Source organism: Phyllopteryx taeniolatus, chromosome 12 (assembly GCF_024500385.1).
Source record: "Phyllopteryx taeniolatus isolate TA_2022b chromosome 12, UOR_Ptae_1.2, whole genome shotgun sequence".
In the NCBI taxonomy this organism is placed as follows: Eukaryota; Metazoa; Chordata; class Actinopteri; order Syngnathiformes; family Syngnathidae; genus Phyllopteryx; species Phyllopteryx taeniolatus.
Window position 1 is genome coordinate 21122050 of NC_084513.1, and position 17863 is coordinate 21139912.

Here is a 17863-nt window from a genome sequence, read left to right on the forward strand (position 1 = left end):
AATAAAAACACGTCACCACCAGTAAGAACCCATCCAAGGTCCCCACCCTCGCTATCTTTCACTCACCGTCACGAGTAGCTTAATGGAGGTCGTTATTTGGGGGGTGGGGGGTGGGGGGTGCGGGGGGGGGGGGGGGGGGGGGTCAGCAAGTCTTGGCCGGGCCCTCCTCCTCAAATGCGGCACAGCTGCCCTTCACAGCAGTGCCGCTCCATCCCAATCATGCTGGAGAGCCACAAACGCTCCATTTATTAGAACACGCGTTTGCTATTGTTCTCTGCCTCTCACACAAATCAAGACCCCCCCCCCCCCCCCCCCCCTGCTATGTCAGCAGCGAGCGCCCTTTCTCCCCGAAAGCAGCAATAACTTGGAATAGTTTGTGTGTGTGTGTGTGTGTGCACGCGAAGATGCGCGCGCGCGCGCGTGTGTGTGCTTGTAAAAGTGTCAATCTGGTGTGCTGCTGTTGGCGCTCAGACGGGCGGGCACCGGCTGCTCGGATGCCCCCTGGCACCGCTCGAGCTTGTGCGTACGCGCCTTGAGCAGCTTTATTTATTGATTTGATTGATTGATTGATTTTTTTTTTTTTTTTTTTTTTTTTTTGGGTGGGGGGCGCCATGAGACGTCTGTATTTTAGATTTGAGGAAATTTCCCGGCTTTGTCCGCAGTGGAGTGGAGTGGACGCGCAGATAGACGCGTAAGTAGGGGAAAAAAACACACCCAAAAAAAGGGGGAGTCGGTCCTTTTGCGCTTCCAAATGACTTTTACGCGCACGCCACGTGGATTTGGCGCGCAGACACGAGCGAGGTTAATTGGAAGATGATGACGTTCTCGTTGCGTTTCTGCTTTATTTGCCGCGCGTCAACAACTCTTTTGCGGCGACCACGTGCGTGATTGTGTTATTAATATCGTTCGTGTTTATGTTGACGACTCTTCTTGCCGTTTGCGTGACTTTTGCTGAGGGTGTCGGCAGCACGTGGAAAACGGTGTCACCGTGCAGGCAGGCACGGCGCTTATGTCGTCATGAAACGTTCAATCCCAATTCTTCACACTCACTTGGCGCAGGTTTGAGATCATTTGGATGATAATTACGCCGCTTCAGTGTCGTTTGTTTGTTTGTTTGTTTGTTTGTTTGTTTGCGGAGCCATCCAAAGATTCATGATGGGACATTGAAATCGAAAGGCATTTATTTTCTATACAATGTATAGATCGGTCCATATCCAGGAATGTATTTTGTTTTGAATTATGTGCAGTGTTAGGATTTATCAATATCCAATTTGGCATAATCGAACGTGAACCTCATTAAGACATTCGTGTCAAAAGCTAGAGAGGTGAAACTACATGACCCACAATGCAATGGGCAATGCCACTTTCGTCAGCGTTCCTTTCGTTTCTGCCCACCTGTTGCTAATGATGCAATTTTAGGACTTCATTGCTTCATTCCTGTCCCTCAATGATGACGTTTACTCCCAATACATTTTGGTACTATTCGGACCGTGACTTTAAAAAAAAAAATGAATGGATTTGCCATTTGATTTTTGATTTCAAGTAAAACTATCAACATGTCTAAACTGTCTGTTTTAATTGAAGATGTTGCACAAAAATATGGCATCTATAATTTAGGAGTTATACGTTTTTTTTTTGTCATTCAATTTCCAGAGGCACAAAACTATTTGGACAGTTTGCTCACAAAAGTTGGTTACTTTAAAAAACAAATAATGATATTTTGATCTATCTATCTATCTATATCTGTCCAATCAGAGCCTAGAAGGCCACCATTAGGGTTTAAAAAAATGAAAATATCAATATGTAAGTCAAAGAAAAATACTTCAGACCCATTCGGACATGAGCTTCCTCCTAAACTGATGATCATATTTACAATAACATCACTCTGAGTGTCTGAAAGTGGAAATGCACGTCAAAAAAAACAAAAAAAAGTGTCTTCCAAAATAGTAAATGGCTTGTTTTTGGTGTGGAAACGAAGTCGTCGAGCCGGCCCAAGGCGGAAGGGAACGAAGCACCTGCTTGTGGCCCAGCGACCACTAGGGGCTCCCAAGAGCAATTAAGGGACCAGAGCCTGCACTTGTTGTTGTTGTTGTGCCACAACGAGAGACTGGCACGACTGGTTTGGCAGAGTTTTTATGCCGGATGCCCTTTTTTGATTCAAGCAACTCATTTATTATTATTATTATTTTTTTAGGGGTGGGGGGCTGCATGTGTATTGGGGCACTGATGTCTGCGTAAAAGGCAGCCAGCCGCATGTTGACCACCAGCAAAGTCTGGAATTTCAAAAAATGTTATTGTTATTATATATATATATATATATTTAACTGCAGAAGTAACATGTTCGGATGAAGGTATTTTTGCGTGCGCGTTAAAGCATTTTTTTGTCACGTGTTTCGGGGACCCCTTTTCAGTTAGATCATTCTTCAACTGTTCGCTTGACATTTTATGTTGTTGTTTTTTTTTTTTTAAACATGTAATGCTGTTTTTGTACCTTTTTCCGCGTGTGTGTTTGTTCTTGCACTTTGTTTTCCTTGCCGTTGTAGTTTTGGAAGGGCCTAAATGATATTGTGTATTGCACTTGGCGCCTTAACGCGATGTCGTGTCGCTCCGCCGCAGTCATTATTCATTTACCAATGGCCGATCATCGATCAATGTGACGGTGAGAAAAAAGTTCGACTTTTGACTTCGTGCGTAATGTAAGTCAAATCCCGATTCGAACAAACCAGGCCCAAAAAGTGTCGGTTCGTTGCTGTTCTCTCGAGCGCCCATCTGACGCGCGGCGTTGGTGAATGTCGAATGGCGCGAGTGACACCCCCGCGCTTCGTTCCCGCTGTCCCTCTTGCGACGTGTTGCCAAGCGGAGTCAGCTGACCCCGCGTATGCAAATGAGGCCGCGAGCCGGCTGCCGATTGGCCGCCCGCGCCTGATTTAAGCGCTGTCAGTGCGCGCGTCACATGGCCGCCGCCGCCGCCGCCGCCGCCGCCGCCGCAAGCCGCCGCAAGCCACTTGTCGAGTGCGAGTGCGAGTGCGAGTGCGAGTGCGGGCTCCAGTGTGCGTTGTGTCACATGCAGCCGGGCGGTGGATCGGAAGCCCTCGTGGGAATTTCGCTCCCTTTTCAAGTTGCCTTTTCTCGCCGGTGAACTTCCCCCGAACGAGCCGCTCCGATGTACAGCATGATGATGGAGACCGACCTCCACCCCCCCGGCCCCCAAACCAACGCGGCCGCGGGGCAAACGGGGCCCAACGCGGGCTCCAAGGCGAGCCAGGAGCGGGTGAAGAGACCCATGAACGCCTTCATGGTGTGGTCGCGCGGCCAGCGCAGGAAGATGGCGCAGGAGAACCCCAAAATGCACAACTCCGAGATCAGCAAGAGGCTGGGGGCCGAGTGGAAGGTGATGTCCGAGGCGGAGAAGCGGCCCTTCATCGACGAGGCCAAGAGGCTGCGGGCCATGCACATGAAGGAGCACCCGGATTACAAGTACCGGCCCAGGCGGAAGACCAAGACGCTGCTGAAGAAGGACAAGTACTCGCTGGCCGGCGGGCTGCTCTCCGGAGCCGGCGGCTGCGGCGGAGTGGGCTTGGGGGTCGGCGTGGCGTCCTCCTCGGCGGGCCAGCGGCTGGAGAGCCCGGGGGCGCCCCACGGAGGCTCGGCGGTGGGCCCCGGCTACGCGCACGTGAACGGCTGGGCCAACGGCGCCTACCCGGGCCAGGTGGCCGCGGCCGCGGCGGCCGCCGCCATGATGCAGGAGGCGCACCTCGCCTTCGGCCAGCACCCGGGCGGAGGCGCGCACCACCTCAACCACCACCACCACCACCACGCGCACCCGCACCCGCACCCGCACGCCCACCACGCGCACCACCACGCGCACCACCACGCGCACAACCCGCCGCCGGTGCACCGCTACGACATGAGCGCGCTCCAGTACAGCCCCATCTCGAACTCGCAGAGCTACATGAGCGCGTCCCCGTCCGGCTACGGCGCCCTCGGCTACGCGCAACACCAAGGCTCCGGCGTGTCCTCTTCGTCCTCCTCTTCGTCGTCGTCGTCGTCGTCCTCCGCCGCCGCCGCCGCCGCCGCCGCCGCCGCCGCGGCCGCCGCCTCCATGGGCGCGCTGGGCTCGCTGGTCAAGTCGGAACCCAGCGTCAGCCCGCCGGTGAGCGCAGGGCCCCACGCGCGGGGCCCCTGCCCCGGGGACTTGCGGGAGATGATCAGCATGTACTTACCCACCGGGGAGCCGGCCGACCCCGCCATGCAGGGCCGCCTGCACGCCTTGCCGGCGCACTACCAGAGCGCCGCGGCCGGCGTCAACGGGACGGTCCCGCTCACGCACATCTGATCCGCTTACAACACGATCGGTGGAATTGCAAGGGGAACGCGGAACCAAATCTTGACCTCTTTTCTGCAAGAACTACCTGTTTTGTTTTGTTTTGTACAGAATGTGTATCGCGTGTAAATCAAGGCTGTCTTTTTGTTGTTTTTGTTGTTGTTGTTGAGGAGGAGGGGGGCACAAAACTGCTGATATTTGGGTTATCGTGCTATTAAATCATTTTTTTTTTTAGTCTAAATTACGCCCGGCGCACTTTTGGGCTTTTCACCATCTTTGTAAGTTATTTAAAATGTCAATACAATATTACAGAAAGTGCTTTCAAAGAAATGGGTAAAAAAAAAAAATTAAAAAAAAAAAAGATCCCCTTTTTAATCTTTAAAGCGTTTGTGTTCCAACCCGCGTTTTATTGTTGTAACACTCTCCACTCTTATTATTGTACAATTGTGAATAATTTTAATTTTGGAAAGAAGGATGACTTTGCAACGTGCTGTTGTAATTTATGTGCTTTTCTGCATTTGAAAAGCCCTGATACTTTACTGCAATGATACACACACACACACACACACAAAATGAATGAAATAAATTTCACAAGATGTTGCTTTGAATTATTACGACAAATGACTGTTTGGATACAAAAATGTTTTTCAATTTCAAGCCATGGCTGCCACGAAATTTTAAACGGCTTTAACGGCAAAAAACTGATTGGCGCTCCTTCAAAAAAATTCTCTTTTTTTTTTGGTTGTTATTTTTTTTGCGTGATTACCAACGTTCATTGTGCAGGATTTAAATTATTAGAACTATTATTTTATTCCTACCACTTGTCTCTTTCTTCCTCGTCAGTGCAAACAGGCCCGAACGATTTATGAATCATTATTTTCCCCCTTGCGGGGTCTTAAATACATTTGAAGGCCTCTTATAACGAACCTGTTACTGTTATGACGCTAATCGATCATATTTAAGTTGCTGTCAATCTTTGACTTGAGGGGAATCAGGCACTTATTTTCATCTTCTTTCTGAAAATTGTTTTAAACTGGTCTGTAAAAAAAAAAGTTGTTTTTTTTGCGTCACAAATTGCTCCCCGCTATTAAAACGCAATAATAATAATAATAATAGTAAGGTTCTAACCTTTTGGACAAAAGTGTTTTTATATTTATCCAAAATATGACTGCTAACGTTGAATTTTATTTCAAGTTCAACGAATAATGCTCTAAAATGGATGATTAATTGCATCCTGGTACAAAAGAAAAACGTGACTATGTCAATCTTCAAAACATTTAGTTGTGTATTATAATATGATCGAAGCACGTTGATTGTAATTACGGTCTCAACATGCAAGTGACATATGTAATAATTGATTTATTCTCAACTGGCACAAGTTGAAAAGGCGGGAAACGGCTGGCGACAAGTTGCATGCTGGGTAATTGGCTGCCAATTCCACACACCGCGGATGACAAACGGGCTCCTCTCATTTCATTTTTGCCCCTCAAAAAAAAAAAAAAAGAATAGACGCTCGTACCAATTCTATTAATCATACTTTTATATTGTTCTGTTTTTCATCATGAGAACTGGGTGCATGACGTCATTATTTGTGACATTTACGTGCTATTTTTTTATTTTGTATATATATATTTTTTTTTTAATTGCCTAATTGACTAATATCAGCATACGCAAGCTAAGTTCATGCCTCCTTATGCATTTGGGGAGGGTCGTGGGTGGGGGAACAAAAAAGCCAAAACATTCAATGAATGTGAAATCCATCGTTAAAGGGGAGGCTCGCTTGCTTCCCGCTTGACGAAGACTGACGTGTCGCGTCAGCTCAAGCCGCAAGGCCTCACGTTTGTGCGTGACAAATGGCGTTGAATGTGGTGCAAATTGCACAAAAAAACCCAAAAAGCAACAAAAAAAGAAGCAAACATTTTGTGTCTTCGCGTGTAAGAGGTGGCGAGATGCAAGCACGTTTAAAATGTCGCGTAAATGACACCGCAATCGGTGTGTGTGTGTGTGTTTTTCATTTTGACCGTTCCCAATCAATGTGTGCAAATGTGCGCCGCTCTTATCTTGTACGCATGCAGGCAGGCAGGCAGGCAGGCAGGCCGCTGATATTTTCCCTGCTCGAGCTCCGACTCGCTTAAAGCCCCGATCCCTTGCACCGCCATGTCCTAAATGGGGATAATTAGCGTCACTTTATCACGCCTCTGCATATTTCCTACGCGTCTCCGCCCTCACCACCGCCCCCCCCACCCCCCCAAAAAAAAAAAAAAAAACCCCAAAAAAATCTGCCAGCAGCCTGCGCTGCTCTGCCACAGAAGATTATGGAGACAGATTGCACGGAGCGAATGTGGCGGGCGAGATTAGCGCGGAATAGAGAATGCAAGTGGGCCAGTGAATGCCTCCGAAGGGGCCTTATCGTGCAATTACACGTTGACATGTTGAACAATCTTGCTGCCTCTTAATCCTGCCGTGCTGCTGCGCTATCTGCGCGCGGCTACAGCACCCAAACGCAGCACCGGCGTGGATGGAAGAGACGAATAATAAATGCAAGTTAGAGGGGAAATTGCTTTATTTTCAAACTTTTGCCCTTAAACAATGTTTTTTTTTTTGGGGGGGGGGTTTGTTTCTTTTTTGGTGTATTGTCGCTTGCAATTTCTTGACACTGAATATGTGGCCTTATCTGGCCATCAAAAAGTCACGAGTCAGTGAACGCAGCATCTCTAATAACAATGATGGGGGAGTCCCAGGCAAACAAAGATAAATGTTGTTCGCATTGGTCACTACATCCCAGCATCCATCCCTCCTGCTTGGGAGCGATTGTGGCGGCCCACTGTTGGAATTTGGCACCCCGCACTGAGACCCCCACCCCACCCCACTCCTCACCATCTTTTTTTTTTTCTTTCTTTCAGGGCAGTGTGAGGTTGGGAAGTTTTTTTTTCTACTCAGCGTCTCCCACAATAGCGATTACAAGCCCCAGAAGATTCCTCGAAAGGGGCGTATAAGGGTCGTAAGCAGTGCAGGTGTGGGGTGACCGCCCCCGCCATCACCACCCCCCACGCCCCCCTCACATAAAGTGCTCGGACCACACAAAACCTCCGCAGGCGGGAGGAAGAGAAAGCCACGTTTGGAGGAAATGCTTTTGCTTTTCGAAAGGCCGGTGAGAAAAGTCCGCTGGTCCCAAAGTCCAGAAGTGCCCCAGCCGCCTCTCGTCAGTCAGCTCACGTCAACTCCGGCGGGCGCCGCGCAAAACGGAAAGACGCAAAATACGCTCTTCAGAATCAGGGGCGACTTCAATGTCGGAGAAGTCCACAATTTTTCAACAACACGACCGAGCACCGCGCACTTCCTAACCAGATATTGACATGTCATTTTAAATATGGACACGCCTGTTTTATTTGACTGAACCAATAAACACGACAGTATCTTCATATTTTTCAATGCTGAAATGCATGCAAGATCCACTCTTCAACAACAAAGGGTTTGAAGCAATCAGAAAATAAGCACATACTGATTTTTGTATTCCCCCCCCCCCCCCCCCCCCCCCAGTGCGAAATGACATATGGCACGAAACAGCTGAACAACAAACCAACATTAAGTGCAACAACTCATTTTGTTAATTAATTACATTTATTAATTGTTTTTTTTTTTTTTTTTTGGAGGAAGATGCGGGGTCAATTGAGGGGCCACTCAGAGTTTGAGAGTGGAACACATGTGGCCCGCGGGCCACCAGTTGCCCATTGCAAGATTACATCCTGTTTTGATTGGTAGTCCAGTTTTGAGAAACTTTTAGGTTAGAAATTGGATTTCATTTGGACAAAAGTTTACAATGAAGTTCCTGTGGCTGCACACTTGATTGTGGAAGTACAGCGCATATAAAAAGTCCACACACCCCTGTTCAACTGCTTTGTTTTTGTCATTTAAACAAATTGAGACCCAGACAATTATTTTCAAAACTTTTTCCACCCTTAATACGACCTATATCATGTACAACTAAATTGAAAAAAAAAAACAACATCTTTTCGAAAGGCTAAGTAAAAATAAACAACTGAGGTAATGTGGTTGCACAAGTGTGCACACCCACTTAACTGGGATGTGGCTGTGTTCAGAATTAACCAATCACGTTCAAACTTATTCAGTGGAATCATCACACACCTGCCACCATTTGAGGTTTCGCCGATGAACCCCAAATTAAGTTCGGATGTTCTAGTAGGCTTCTCCTGACCTCATTTTTGTGCTTTCTCGTAGAATCCTGAATTTTTGTTGTGGTTGCTAACACTGACGGCTATTTGGAACCATTCCTAATTCCCTCCTTGACAAAGACTCCAAAAGGTTGATTAAATACAGCAGAGCCTCTAAGTTCGGGTGTTATCCTTACCAGTGTTGTCTAAGAGGAACGGAGGGAACGAGAAATCTGTGACAGGGTCAAACTCTTGCTTTTATAAATAGATGAATACATTATATATATTAACTGTAGAGGCGTTTTGGATACATTTTTCAGAGCTTCCTGGACCTCTTCAAAGTAGTCCCACCTTAGCAGGACTCCCACAGGAATCGTCCGTTCTAGAGGCTCAAGCGGTAGCCTTCATACAACCCACGGGCCATGTTTTACACGTAATACTTTAGCATTTCTAACTGTTCAAAAGTCGAGAAAATGGGCAAAACCCCATTTCTGTCTCAAGCGCCAAGAAGTTTGAATTCTCCCTCGCTTTAACGTGCTGTCCACTTACCAGGGTCTTCATTTGGCCGCCCGAAAGAAATTGAGGCGATAGTTCCCGCAGTCCAATCACACGATGATCCTCCGAAAGTGCAGTGGAAATTTGATGAGATGCGGTTTGGCGGCTTCTTCTTTGGCCCCTGTACGACCCCTTCAAAGTTTGGTGCGGGTTATGTTGGTTTCTTCTGCAATCCTGCTAACTGTCAACTTGGCAGGGGGTCATTGGTTATTCAAAAATGAAGGATGCGTGGTTCCGACCCGTATCCTTGATCCCAGCCACCAATTAGAATTGTATTTGATGTATTTTTTTTTAACGGCAAGGTCATAGCCGCAGTTTATGAAACCTGAAGGAACGTGTGACACACTTGCCATTCGAATCTTTCCTGCACCCTTTAGTGAAGACGAGCAAGATGAATTGAAAGGCCCTTTCAAGGGACTTCCAAATGCGGGCTGGCGTGCTTTTTAGGATCAGTAAGCTAGCATTCAACATTCCTGCTGCTTCAACGTACTGTTATTCGTGCGCGAAAGCCCGATGTGGTTATCGTCAACATTGTCGTCACGGTCGGCCCTACGAGGTGAGACCGTAAAGAAATGACGCTCACGACCTTATTTCAGGCTTTTTTTGTGTAGCGCACTGCTGTCATGCCAGTTAAACATGGAGCAAAGTTTCAGACGGTTGTTTGGGCCCTTCCACAGCTTTCAAATGGATTCTAACCCAACAGAGTTTTGGGTCCTTAACGAACCGAACCTTTTTCCGTTCCGTCCTCAGTATGTATTCAGAAACCTTTCGGCCCTTTTCAGTCTGCACGGTTGCCCTCAAAGTCCACCGGTTAGATCTTTTAGGCCCTCTTTTCTTCAGAATCAGCTAGGGCGCCCCCCCCCCCCCCCCCCCCCCCTAAAGGCACACATCAACACACAAATACTACAGTGTGCGTGTAACGTTCAGCTTGACTACACATTGTAAAACTAGTTCATTTATCGTTTCTTTTATATTTGATGCCCCAAAAATGTATTTTTTTTTTCTCTGGGGGGGGCTTAAAGGGGTTAACGGCATTTTCATTTATTTCAATGGGGAAAATGGATTTGATATACAACTTAGCGAATTCAGTTCGGAGCTTGGTCACGCAACAAATTCAACTAGTAAGTCAAGCTACGACTTTTAAGCGCCATAATTGCAATGAAAGAGCTCGTTTGAAGTCTGAAAATCCTCGAGAGCAGGAACGAGGATAATGGCGTCTGAAATACAGCCCAGTTGAAATCGAGCGAGCGAGCGGGAACAACCGTCTGCATACGTGGGTGTGGAAATTTGCCAAGTCTAACAACAAGGTCACCGACAAATTGTCCAAGGGGTTCGGGCCCCCGCAGACACATGAAATGCATCTCAAGTGTGCGAAGAATTGAAATGAAACCCAATGAAATGCTCATCTTTATTGACGCCGGCTTGCGGAAGGCGGCTCGTGTGATCGTTTGATGATCCTCGGTGTTTATATTGATGACGCTGATCAAAGGTTCTTTTCGAAAAATAACCATCAAGTAAGACATTTATTGGATTCTCTAATGATCCGTTCACACTGTTTGCTGTCACGTAGGTGATCAATAAACTTTCAAGCTTATTCTTTTCTCAAACATATTGTGCATTTCCCCTCCACTTTCAAATGATTCCCAGGTGTCTTATGACCAAAGAATTTGTTGACAAAAACATGAAACATGTCATGGCAAATGACAGCACACCTTACGCATGCTATTTCTTTGTTTCGATGATATTAGCCCGCGAGTGACAGTACGCTCTACCCCGTATGGGCCAAGGACGAGTCAGACTTTTGTTAGGATGAGCTCAGGCGTTCTCGCAGAGTGTGAGAAAGACAATGAAAGCAGCACTTCGTACGGCACACCGTGTGTACGTCGTGTACGCACGCGTATCTGAGCAATCGCCAAAGACCCCCGTTGATATTGATATGCTAACTGGGATCATCAAAGGTGCGCATGTAAGGAAGCCACCGGATGCTGTAAAGGATTTCTCCTCCCTCCTGACAGGCAATCACTCTCAAAGACACAGCGCAGAGGTTAATGAGGGGTCAAAAAGTTCGCATAAGAAACAGCTTCCCCCCCGCTTTTTGGGGGTTTGTTTGTCCGACCTGCCACGCGCTGATAGCACTTTGAGCCGGCTGACCTCTGAACCCAGAGGCCTGAGGTGAGATAGGAAGTCAATGGCCCCTAATGGCGAGAAGCCGATTCAATTTGCTCCCGCTGCTGTTTTTGGATGCTTGTCGCCTATCGGACTGTTTACATTTGATCCGTTTATAATTCCATTGATAACCCGCCCACTATTAGCTATTGAGCTGGAAGCACCCTCTCATGATCACATACATGTTATTACACTGCGAACTTATTTGTTCAGTGGTGTGCGTGCGTGCGCGCGCGCGCTATTCAATTCCTCAGCCGTTGCCACCGTCAAACCTTTATTAACTGTCTTGGCAATTTGTAAAAAGAAAAATGCGTAAGAATAACGTAAGCATTGCTATGAGCGAAATGCTCGTCATCTTGAACGACAAAAACGTCATGCAAAGGATTCACGGCGCAGTTGAAACCATTTGTAATTATCATACAAGCGTAAAAAGAAGTTGTTAATAGTAAAGTGTCAAAAGCATGCAAGTCAGACGTTGAATAACAGCTGAATAATATGAAGAGCAACTTTATGGAGGCATGTTTGAACCTTAATATCCTACAAGCTAAGACGACTAATATCATTCAAAACTGAAAAACAAATCAATTGAATGATCTGCCTCACAGTTCTGGGGACCCGGGTTCAAATCCCGGCCCCGCCTGTGTGGAGTTTGCATGTTCTCCCCGTGCCTGCGGGGGGGGGTTTTCTCCGGTTTGCTCCCACATCCCAAAGAGATGCGTACTAGCTTAATCGAAGACTCCGAATTGCCCGTAGGTGTGAAAGTGAGTGCGAAGGGTTGTTTGCTTGTATGTGTGCCCCGCCATTGGCTGGCAACCGGTTCAGGGTGCCCGACGATAGCGGGGATAGGCTCCAGCGCTCCAGCGCTCCCTTGTGAGGATAAGCGGCTCAGAAAATGGATGGATGGATGGCGTAATGCAAAGAAAGCTGAGTCATATTACAGACGTACGTAATTCATATTCTTAATTGTCATACAAGTGTAAAAAGCAAGATAACCACTAGCCAATCGCAGGGCACATATAGACAAACATTTACACCTACGGACATTTGATTGTGTTCATTTAACGTAGCAAGCGTGTTTTCGGAATGTGGGAGGAAACTCGAGTCTCCGCAGAAAGCCACGAAGCCACGACCTCCGAACCGCCTGTGCTGAGCGACGTGCCGCCAGGAAGAGCGGCAAAAATATGGAAGCGGCTGAGGGTAGTATTTAGCAAGTATCAAAGTACCCGATTTGTGACCGTGTAAAAAGCAAGCAATGCTGCCTCTTTCTCCGTGTTTTGGAGTAAAGTGGCCGCGATGCTTCAGCGCTGAGGTGATGTGGGAAGATCTTTCCTTCCTTGGATGGATTTCATTTGGCTCACCTGACGGTGCGAACAATCCTCATTCCCACTCATCTCGGCAAAAAGCTTCATCGTACTGCAATACGAACCCTAAGTAACAAAATCCGCCTCCATCGTTCCATTTGAGTGGAGCCAGCTTCTCGCTCTTAATGCTCTTAGTCCCTCTCTTGGCATGTTTTCCAAGAACTGGCTGTATTTGCACGTTTGTAAACGCCATCAAAATGCCTGTAATGAATATTGGCGCTGCCCCGAGTGTATTTCATGAGCCGTTTGACCCGCGCCGCTCGCTTTTGTCAGAGGTCGAACTCATCCGCTGCGGCGGCCGATGTTCAGTTCAGTTTATCCGTTTATTTTTGAAAGGGGACAACGCAATTTCATCAAACACATGAAGCACACATGGTTAAAAAAGCCCGAATTAGCCAGAAGGCTGGTTTTCATCTGTAGTCCCCTGGCCATGATGTACAAAAGCAGTCAAATGCATCTACAAGACAATATCATACAGGATACATCATCAAACTATACTATTAAGAGAGAATCAAACCATCATTTTTTGGATCATAACAAAAAGACAACATAACATACTTGTCTTTTAGTGTTGGCAGCTATAGCCACATTTTCAGGTTTTTGTATGTTGTAAGCAGTTGAACCTCCTTCCACTCACTGACCGGGCCGACTTACTGAAAGTGGAATGAGACGCTCGCCTCGAGTGACCCGCTCAGAGCCGCTCCTCTGGCTGATGAACTCAGCCAGAGGAGCTGGGGCCAAATCGTGCAGTACTTTTAGAAATCAAATTGAAATCTGCAAATATGTGAAGACGGTCCCAGTTTAAAAGACTGTATTTTTTTTAAATTGCACAGTGATGATAGTGCCTTGGTTTTTTTTATCCATCACTTTAATGACTTGTTTGTACAAAACTTCCAATGGTTTTTTTTTTTTTGCATTCTGACCAGCCTGGGACCAACTGGTTATGCAATAGTTAAAGTGACTAAGAATCATCGAATGCAGGTCAATCTTTGCAGCTTCAGTTGACATTTCATTCCGAATTGCACGGAAATTTGCGAGGTTTCATTTGATATTTTGACACAATTTGTCAATATGGGCTTTAAAGGAAAGCTGTGAATCTATTATTAACCCAAGATATTTGTATTGGCTGACAATTTGCATTTTTTCTCCATGAACAAGTATGTCGGGGTCAGGTGATACAGGTGATTTGTTTTAGTGAGATACATGCCTACAGTTTTAGAAACGTTTAGCTGTAGACAGCACTCCTGCAACCAAGTTGTGACACAGGACATTGTATGAGTGAGTTTAGCAGCAACAGTATCTTTGGAGCGACCATGAACAAAGAAAACTGTGTCGTCTGCATACATTACGCACTCTGCTTCAGAGCAAACAGCGGGCAAATCGTTGATATAACGACTAAATAAAAGGGGGCCCAATATTGATCCCTGAGGGACTCCAGAGGTTAGCCTAAGAGACTCTGATCTGCAGTTGTTAACTGATACAGATTGTGTTCGGTCATGCAGATATGATTCAATCCAGCTCGCAGCTTTGCGAGAGAAGTTCCATTTTGAGAGCTTGGTAAGGCATGTAAGCTTGGCATGTTTACATGCGCCGTGCAATCGTCGCTGCGAATTTGACCTCCTCCTCCAAATAAGACGCCGTTGTTATTCACGTTCACGCGACCGCTTTGTCGGAAATTCCTCGTCTCGGATTCTGACCGCTGACCGACATTTTAACGACGCCCGGCTGAGCTTTCCTGCCACTTGGGACATTTGATTCCGGTTAACACCATTTTAACTCTGTTGAATGAATATTGGTTATTAGTTTCGAATGAAACAAAATCAAATCTCAAATGGCGAAGCTACACCTAAATCGACACTTTCGTTCCGAGCTACAAATACAGTGGAAAGTTGACATACACAAAATAATACAAATTCTCACTGTCTGACATGAAATCAGACTAAAGTTTCCCTGTTTTGGGTCAAGTAGGATTCCCAAAATGGCCAGCAATTTGACATGAGCTTTTTTTTTTTTGTACCGCTGCTTCGAAAAAAACTCGAGTCAAGCGTTTTGGATGCTTTGCCCACAAGCATACGTTCCCACAACAGGAATTTTGGCCCTTCGTCCTCCCGACAGAACTGGGCCAAAAACTGAGCCAGGTTTGTGGGCCGCCTTGCTCGCTCGCACATGCCCTTTTTAGGTCAAACCATACAACCAAAACCTTTCACCATATCAAGTTCACTGTGTGGAATGTACAGTAATTATTAGCGACGGATTATTTGTTTTAAATAAAGTAGCTCGTGAATAATGAAATGGTCTTGTGCAATGTCCAAACAATAGTGAAACATATATTATCCACCAGGTCATGATCAATTCTTTGTATAATTTAAGCACAAATATATTGATTGACTATTTATTTCTGAACGCCTTTTGCCGTTTTATGTGTAAATTCCTTACAGATATCAAGTCATCAAATAGAAATTCAGCGTGATTCCAAATTTGGCCAAGATATGAATCATTTTGAACTTTTGTGGGAATTCTGTTACACATTTCCATGTGAATCTCATCCTAGCACGATGATACTCTCGGTTTGGCACGTAGCCTATTTAGCTGTATTTACAAAGAGAGGTTTTTTTGTGTATTTTGGGCTATTTCAATTCCAAGGCCCTGAGTGTCATGGATTTTTGCGAGTAGAGAAAGAAGAGGGAGGATGGAGTGGGGCCGCTAATAATGGGAAAAGCCAACAAATGGAAGCGCTGACGGAAGAATTGGCACCAGCAATTTATACAGCATTTAGCTTGGATTCAAATTCTGCACGTTCTTATGAGAACTTGCGAGGATTTCATTTTTGGGTAACACGAAAAAGCTTTTTGATGTATTGTTTACTTACTTACATCATATGAAGTTAATGTTCATTTATGAGAGAATTCTCCCACAAAACGTTTACGTCAACATTTACTAACCCTTACCTGCAACAATGTTTATTTAAAACATTTTACGTTGATGTCGCGTTACCTGACATGCAGGTTTCTAAAACAAAACAAAAGATGACATTGAAGTAACATTAACTTGCACACAAATAGTTTCATTACCAAATATCAACTTGCTGTAACATTAAGCTATTTACTTACATTGATGAAATGATGGCCTGGTTTATGGTAGAAACTATTTAGTAGATGTACTTTGACTTGCTTCTAAGTAAACATGCTTCGGGGCTATTTAAATAGGGCATTTCTATATTGCAGATTTTATTGCTTATTGTGGAACGTAACCACCATTTACTTCCCCCCAATATGTAGCTGTAACATTCAGTTTCTTGACAAAATATTGATTTGTTGCAATGTTAACTTCATTCGTGTGGAATCATTTTTTGGGGTCAAATTGCGTCAGAATGCTTTCCTCTTTTGGTGTGTTTTTCAAAATAATGCAGCGGTGGCTCGATTTACGAGTGACCGTCGCACAGTCGTTTTTTTAATGTTGTTTTGTCTCCAGTTGAGCTCAAAATCGGAATTAGGAGATTGCCGAATGAAAATTCGACCCCAAATTATTTTCACCCCCTGGCCACCACTGTAGCTCCGCCCCTGGCGATTGAACCGGATTTTGGGGCGGCGCTGTGCTGATGTCTGCGCTCGCCGGCACATGAAAGCAATATTAGAATACTTGAACAATGTCATGTTTTTGTTTTGTTTATTTCCTGACAAGTGGTGATTTTCGAGACGCGAGGATTCTGTCCTGCAACGATGATAAATACTTTCTCCTCTGAGAAAAAGGGTTACTATTACTGCAGCTCACTGAGCAGTCATAACCATCTTCTTTGTGTTTCTGTACGTATGTACTGTAAATATTAGACTGCCCCCTGGTGTCCAAGGCGCGCGATTGTATTCATTGCATGAAGTCCTGATGCACAAGCAGTTGAACTCTTTACATTCCATTTAATTACGTAATTACGGTATGTGTTTTTGGTATCGATTATAATATGATAGAGTGCCATTTTCCTTATTATACAAGACATTACAATTTCTTTGGGTGCTGTTGCATGGAGGGCCGTAATAGATTGGCATTTCCATTCATTCCAATGGGGAAAGATGATAAATGAATTAAAGTCGTAAGACAAGGCACCAGTGTTTCGTGTTTTTTTTGTGTTTTTTTTTTTCTCCACGATGTCATGCTACACTGAATTACCCCTGACGATGTTTTACGCTGGCGCTCTGGTGACTCGTTCATCATGTCTGTGACTGTCCAAAAGATGCGAGTCCGGTCGGGGTGCGTGTACTCAACCGGTCTCGGGGGACTAGATAATGAAGCATCTCAGGTGACTACACGCAGGGATTACCAGATTGTTGGCATCGTATGGCACAAACATACGTTTCCACTTTACACACACACACACACACACACACACGCATACACTTGAGAGATCCTTGGTTATCACAGCCTTCCAGATTGTTCTCAACTACTTATGGAAAACACACACATCTCAAGATGTGGCCACTGGTGCCAATGCCAATACGGGCCCAGCGTTAAGAACAGTTGTCGTCGTGGTGTGATATTTTTTTTTTATTTTTTTTTTTTAGCATCTCTAAATTCCGAGCGTTGCTAAGGTGCTTTGGGAGGGGATTAACAGAGGCTGGCGCCGATGAGCAAGACTTGCAGATTTCCGAGCAGCGGGAGGAAGGACAAAGAAAGACGGCATAAGAAAAGGAGGAGATAGAGCAGGCAGGAAAATAATGCGAAGAGCTTGTGTAAACATGAAGACTTGAGAGAGGTAAAGATGGTCTATACAGGTTTCCTAAAGAAGAAGTGTCAACTCTCCACACATTACACAAGATACAAACCCAATTTCAATGAAGTTGGGACCTTGTGTTCAACATCAATACAAACAGAATACAATGATTTGCAAATCATGTTCAACCTATATTTCATTGAATACAAGATATTTCATGTTCAAACTGATAAGCTTGATTGTTTTTAGCAAATAATCATGAACTTGGAATTTGATGGCTGCAATACGTTCCAAAAGAAGCTGGGACAGGTTGCAAAGAAAGTTGAGGAATGCTCATCAAACGCCTGTTTGGAACATCCCACAGGTGAACAGGCGGGTGCCGTGATTGCTTCCCTCAATGGCTCAGTCATTCACAAGCAAAGATGGCGCGAGGTTCACCTCTTTGTCAACAAGTGCGTGAGAAAATAGTCCGACAGTTTAAGGACAATGTTCCTCAACGTACAATTGCAAGGAATTGAGGGATTTCCTCATCTACGGTCCATAATGTCATCGAAAGGTTCCGAGAATCTGGAGAAATCGCTGC

At 45.6% G+C, this 17863-nt stretch overlaps 2 protein-coding genes across 7 annotated transcripts in view; both read left to right on the forward strand.

Annotated features, from left to right (window-relative positions):
* LOC133487172 (phospholipid-transporting ATPase IH-like) overlaps positions 1-17863 on the forward strand; it is a 131878-nt gene that overhangs the window by 68010 nt on the left and 46005 nt on the right. The window lies entirely within an intron of this gene.
* Positions 730-4932, forward strand: LOC133487129 (transcription factor Sox-1a-like). The gene has a single exon (XM_061793199.1). The coding sequence runs from the start codon at positions 3164-3166 to the stop codon at positions 4334-4336; it is 1173 nt and encodes a 390-aa protein (XP_061649183.1). The 5' UTR covers positions 730-3163; the 3' UTR covers positions 4337-4932.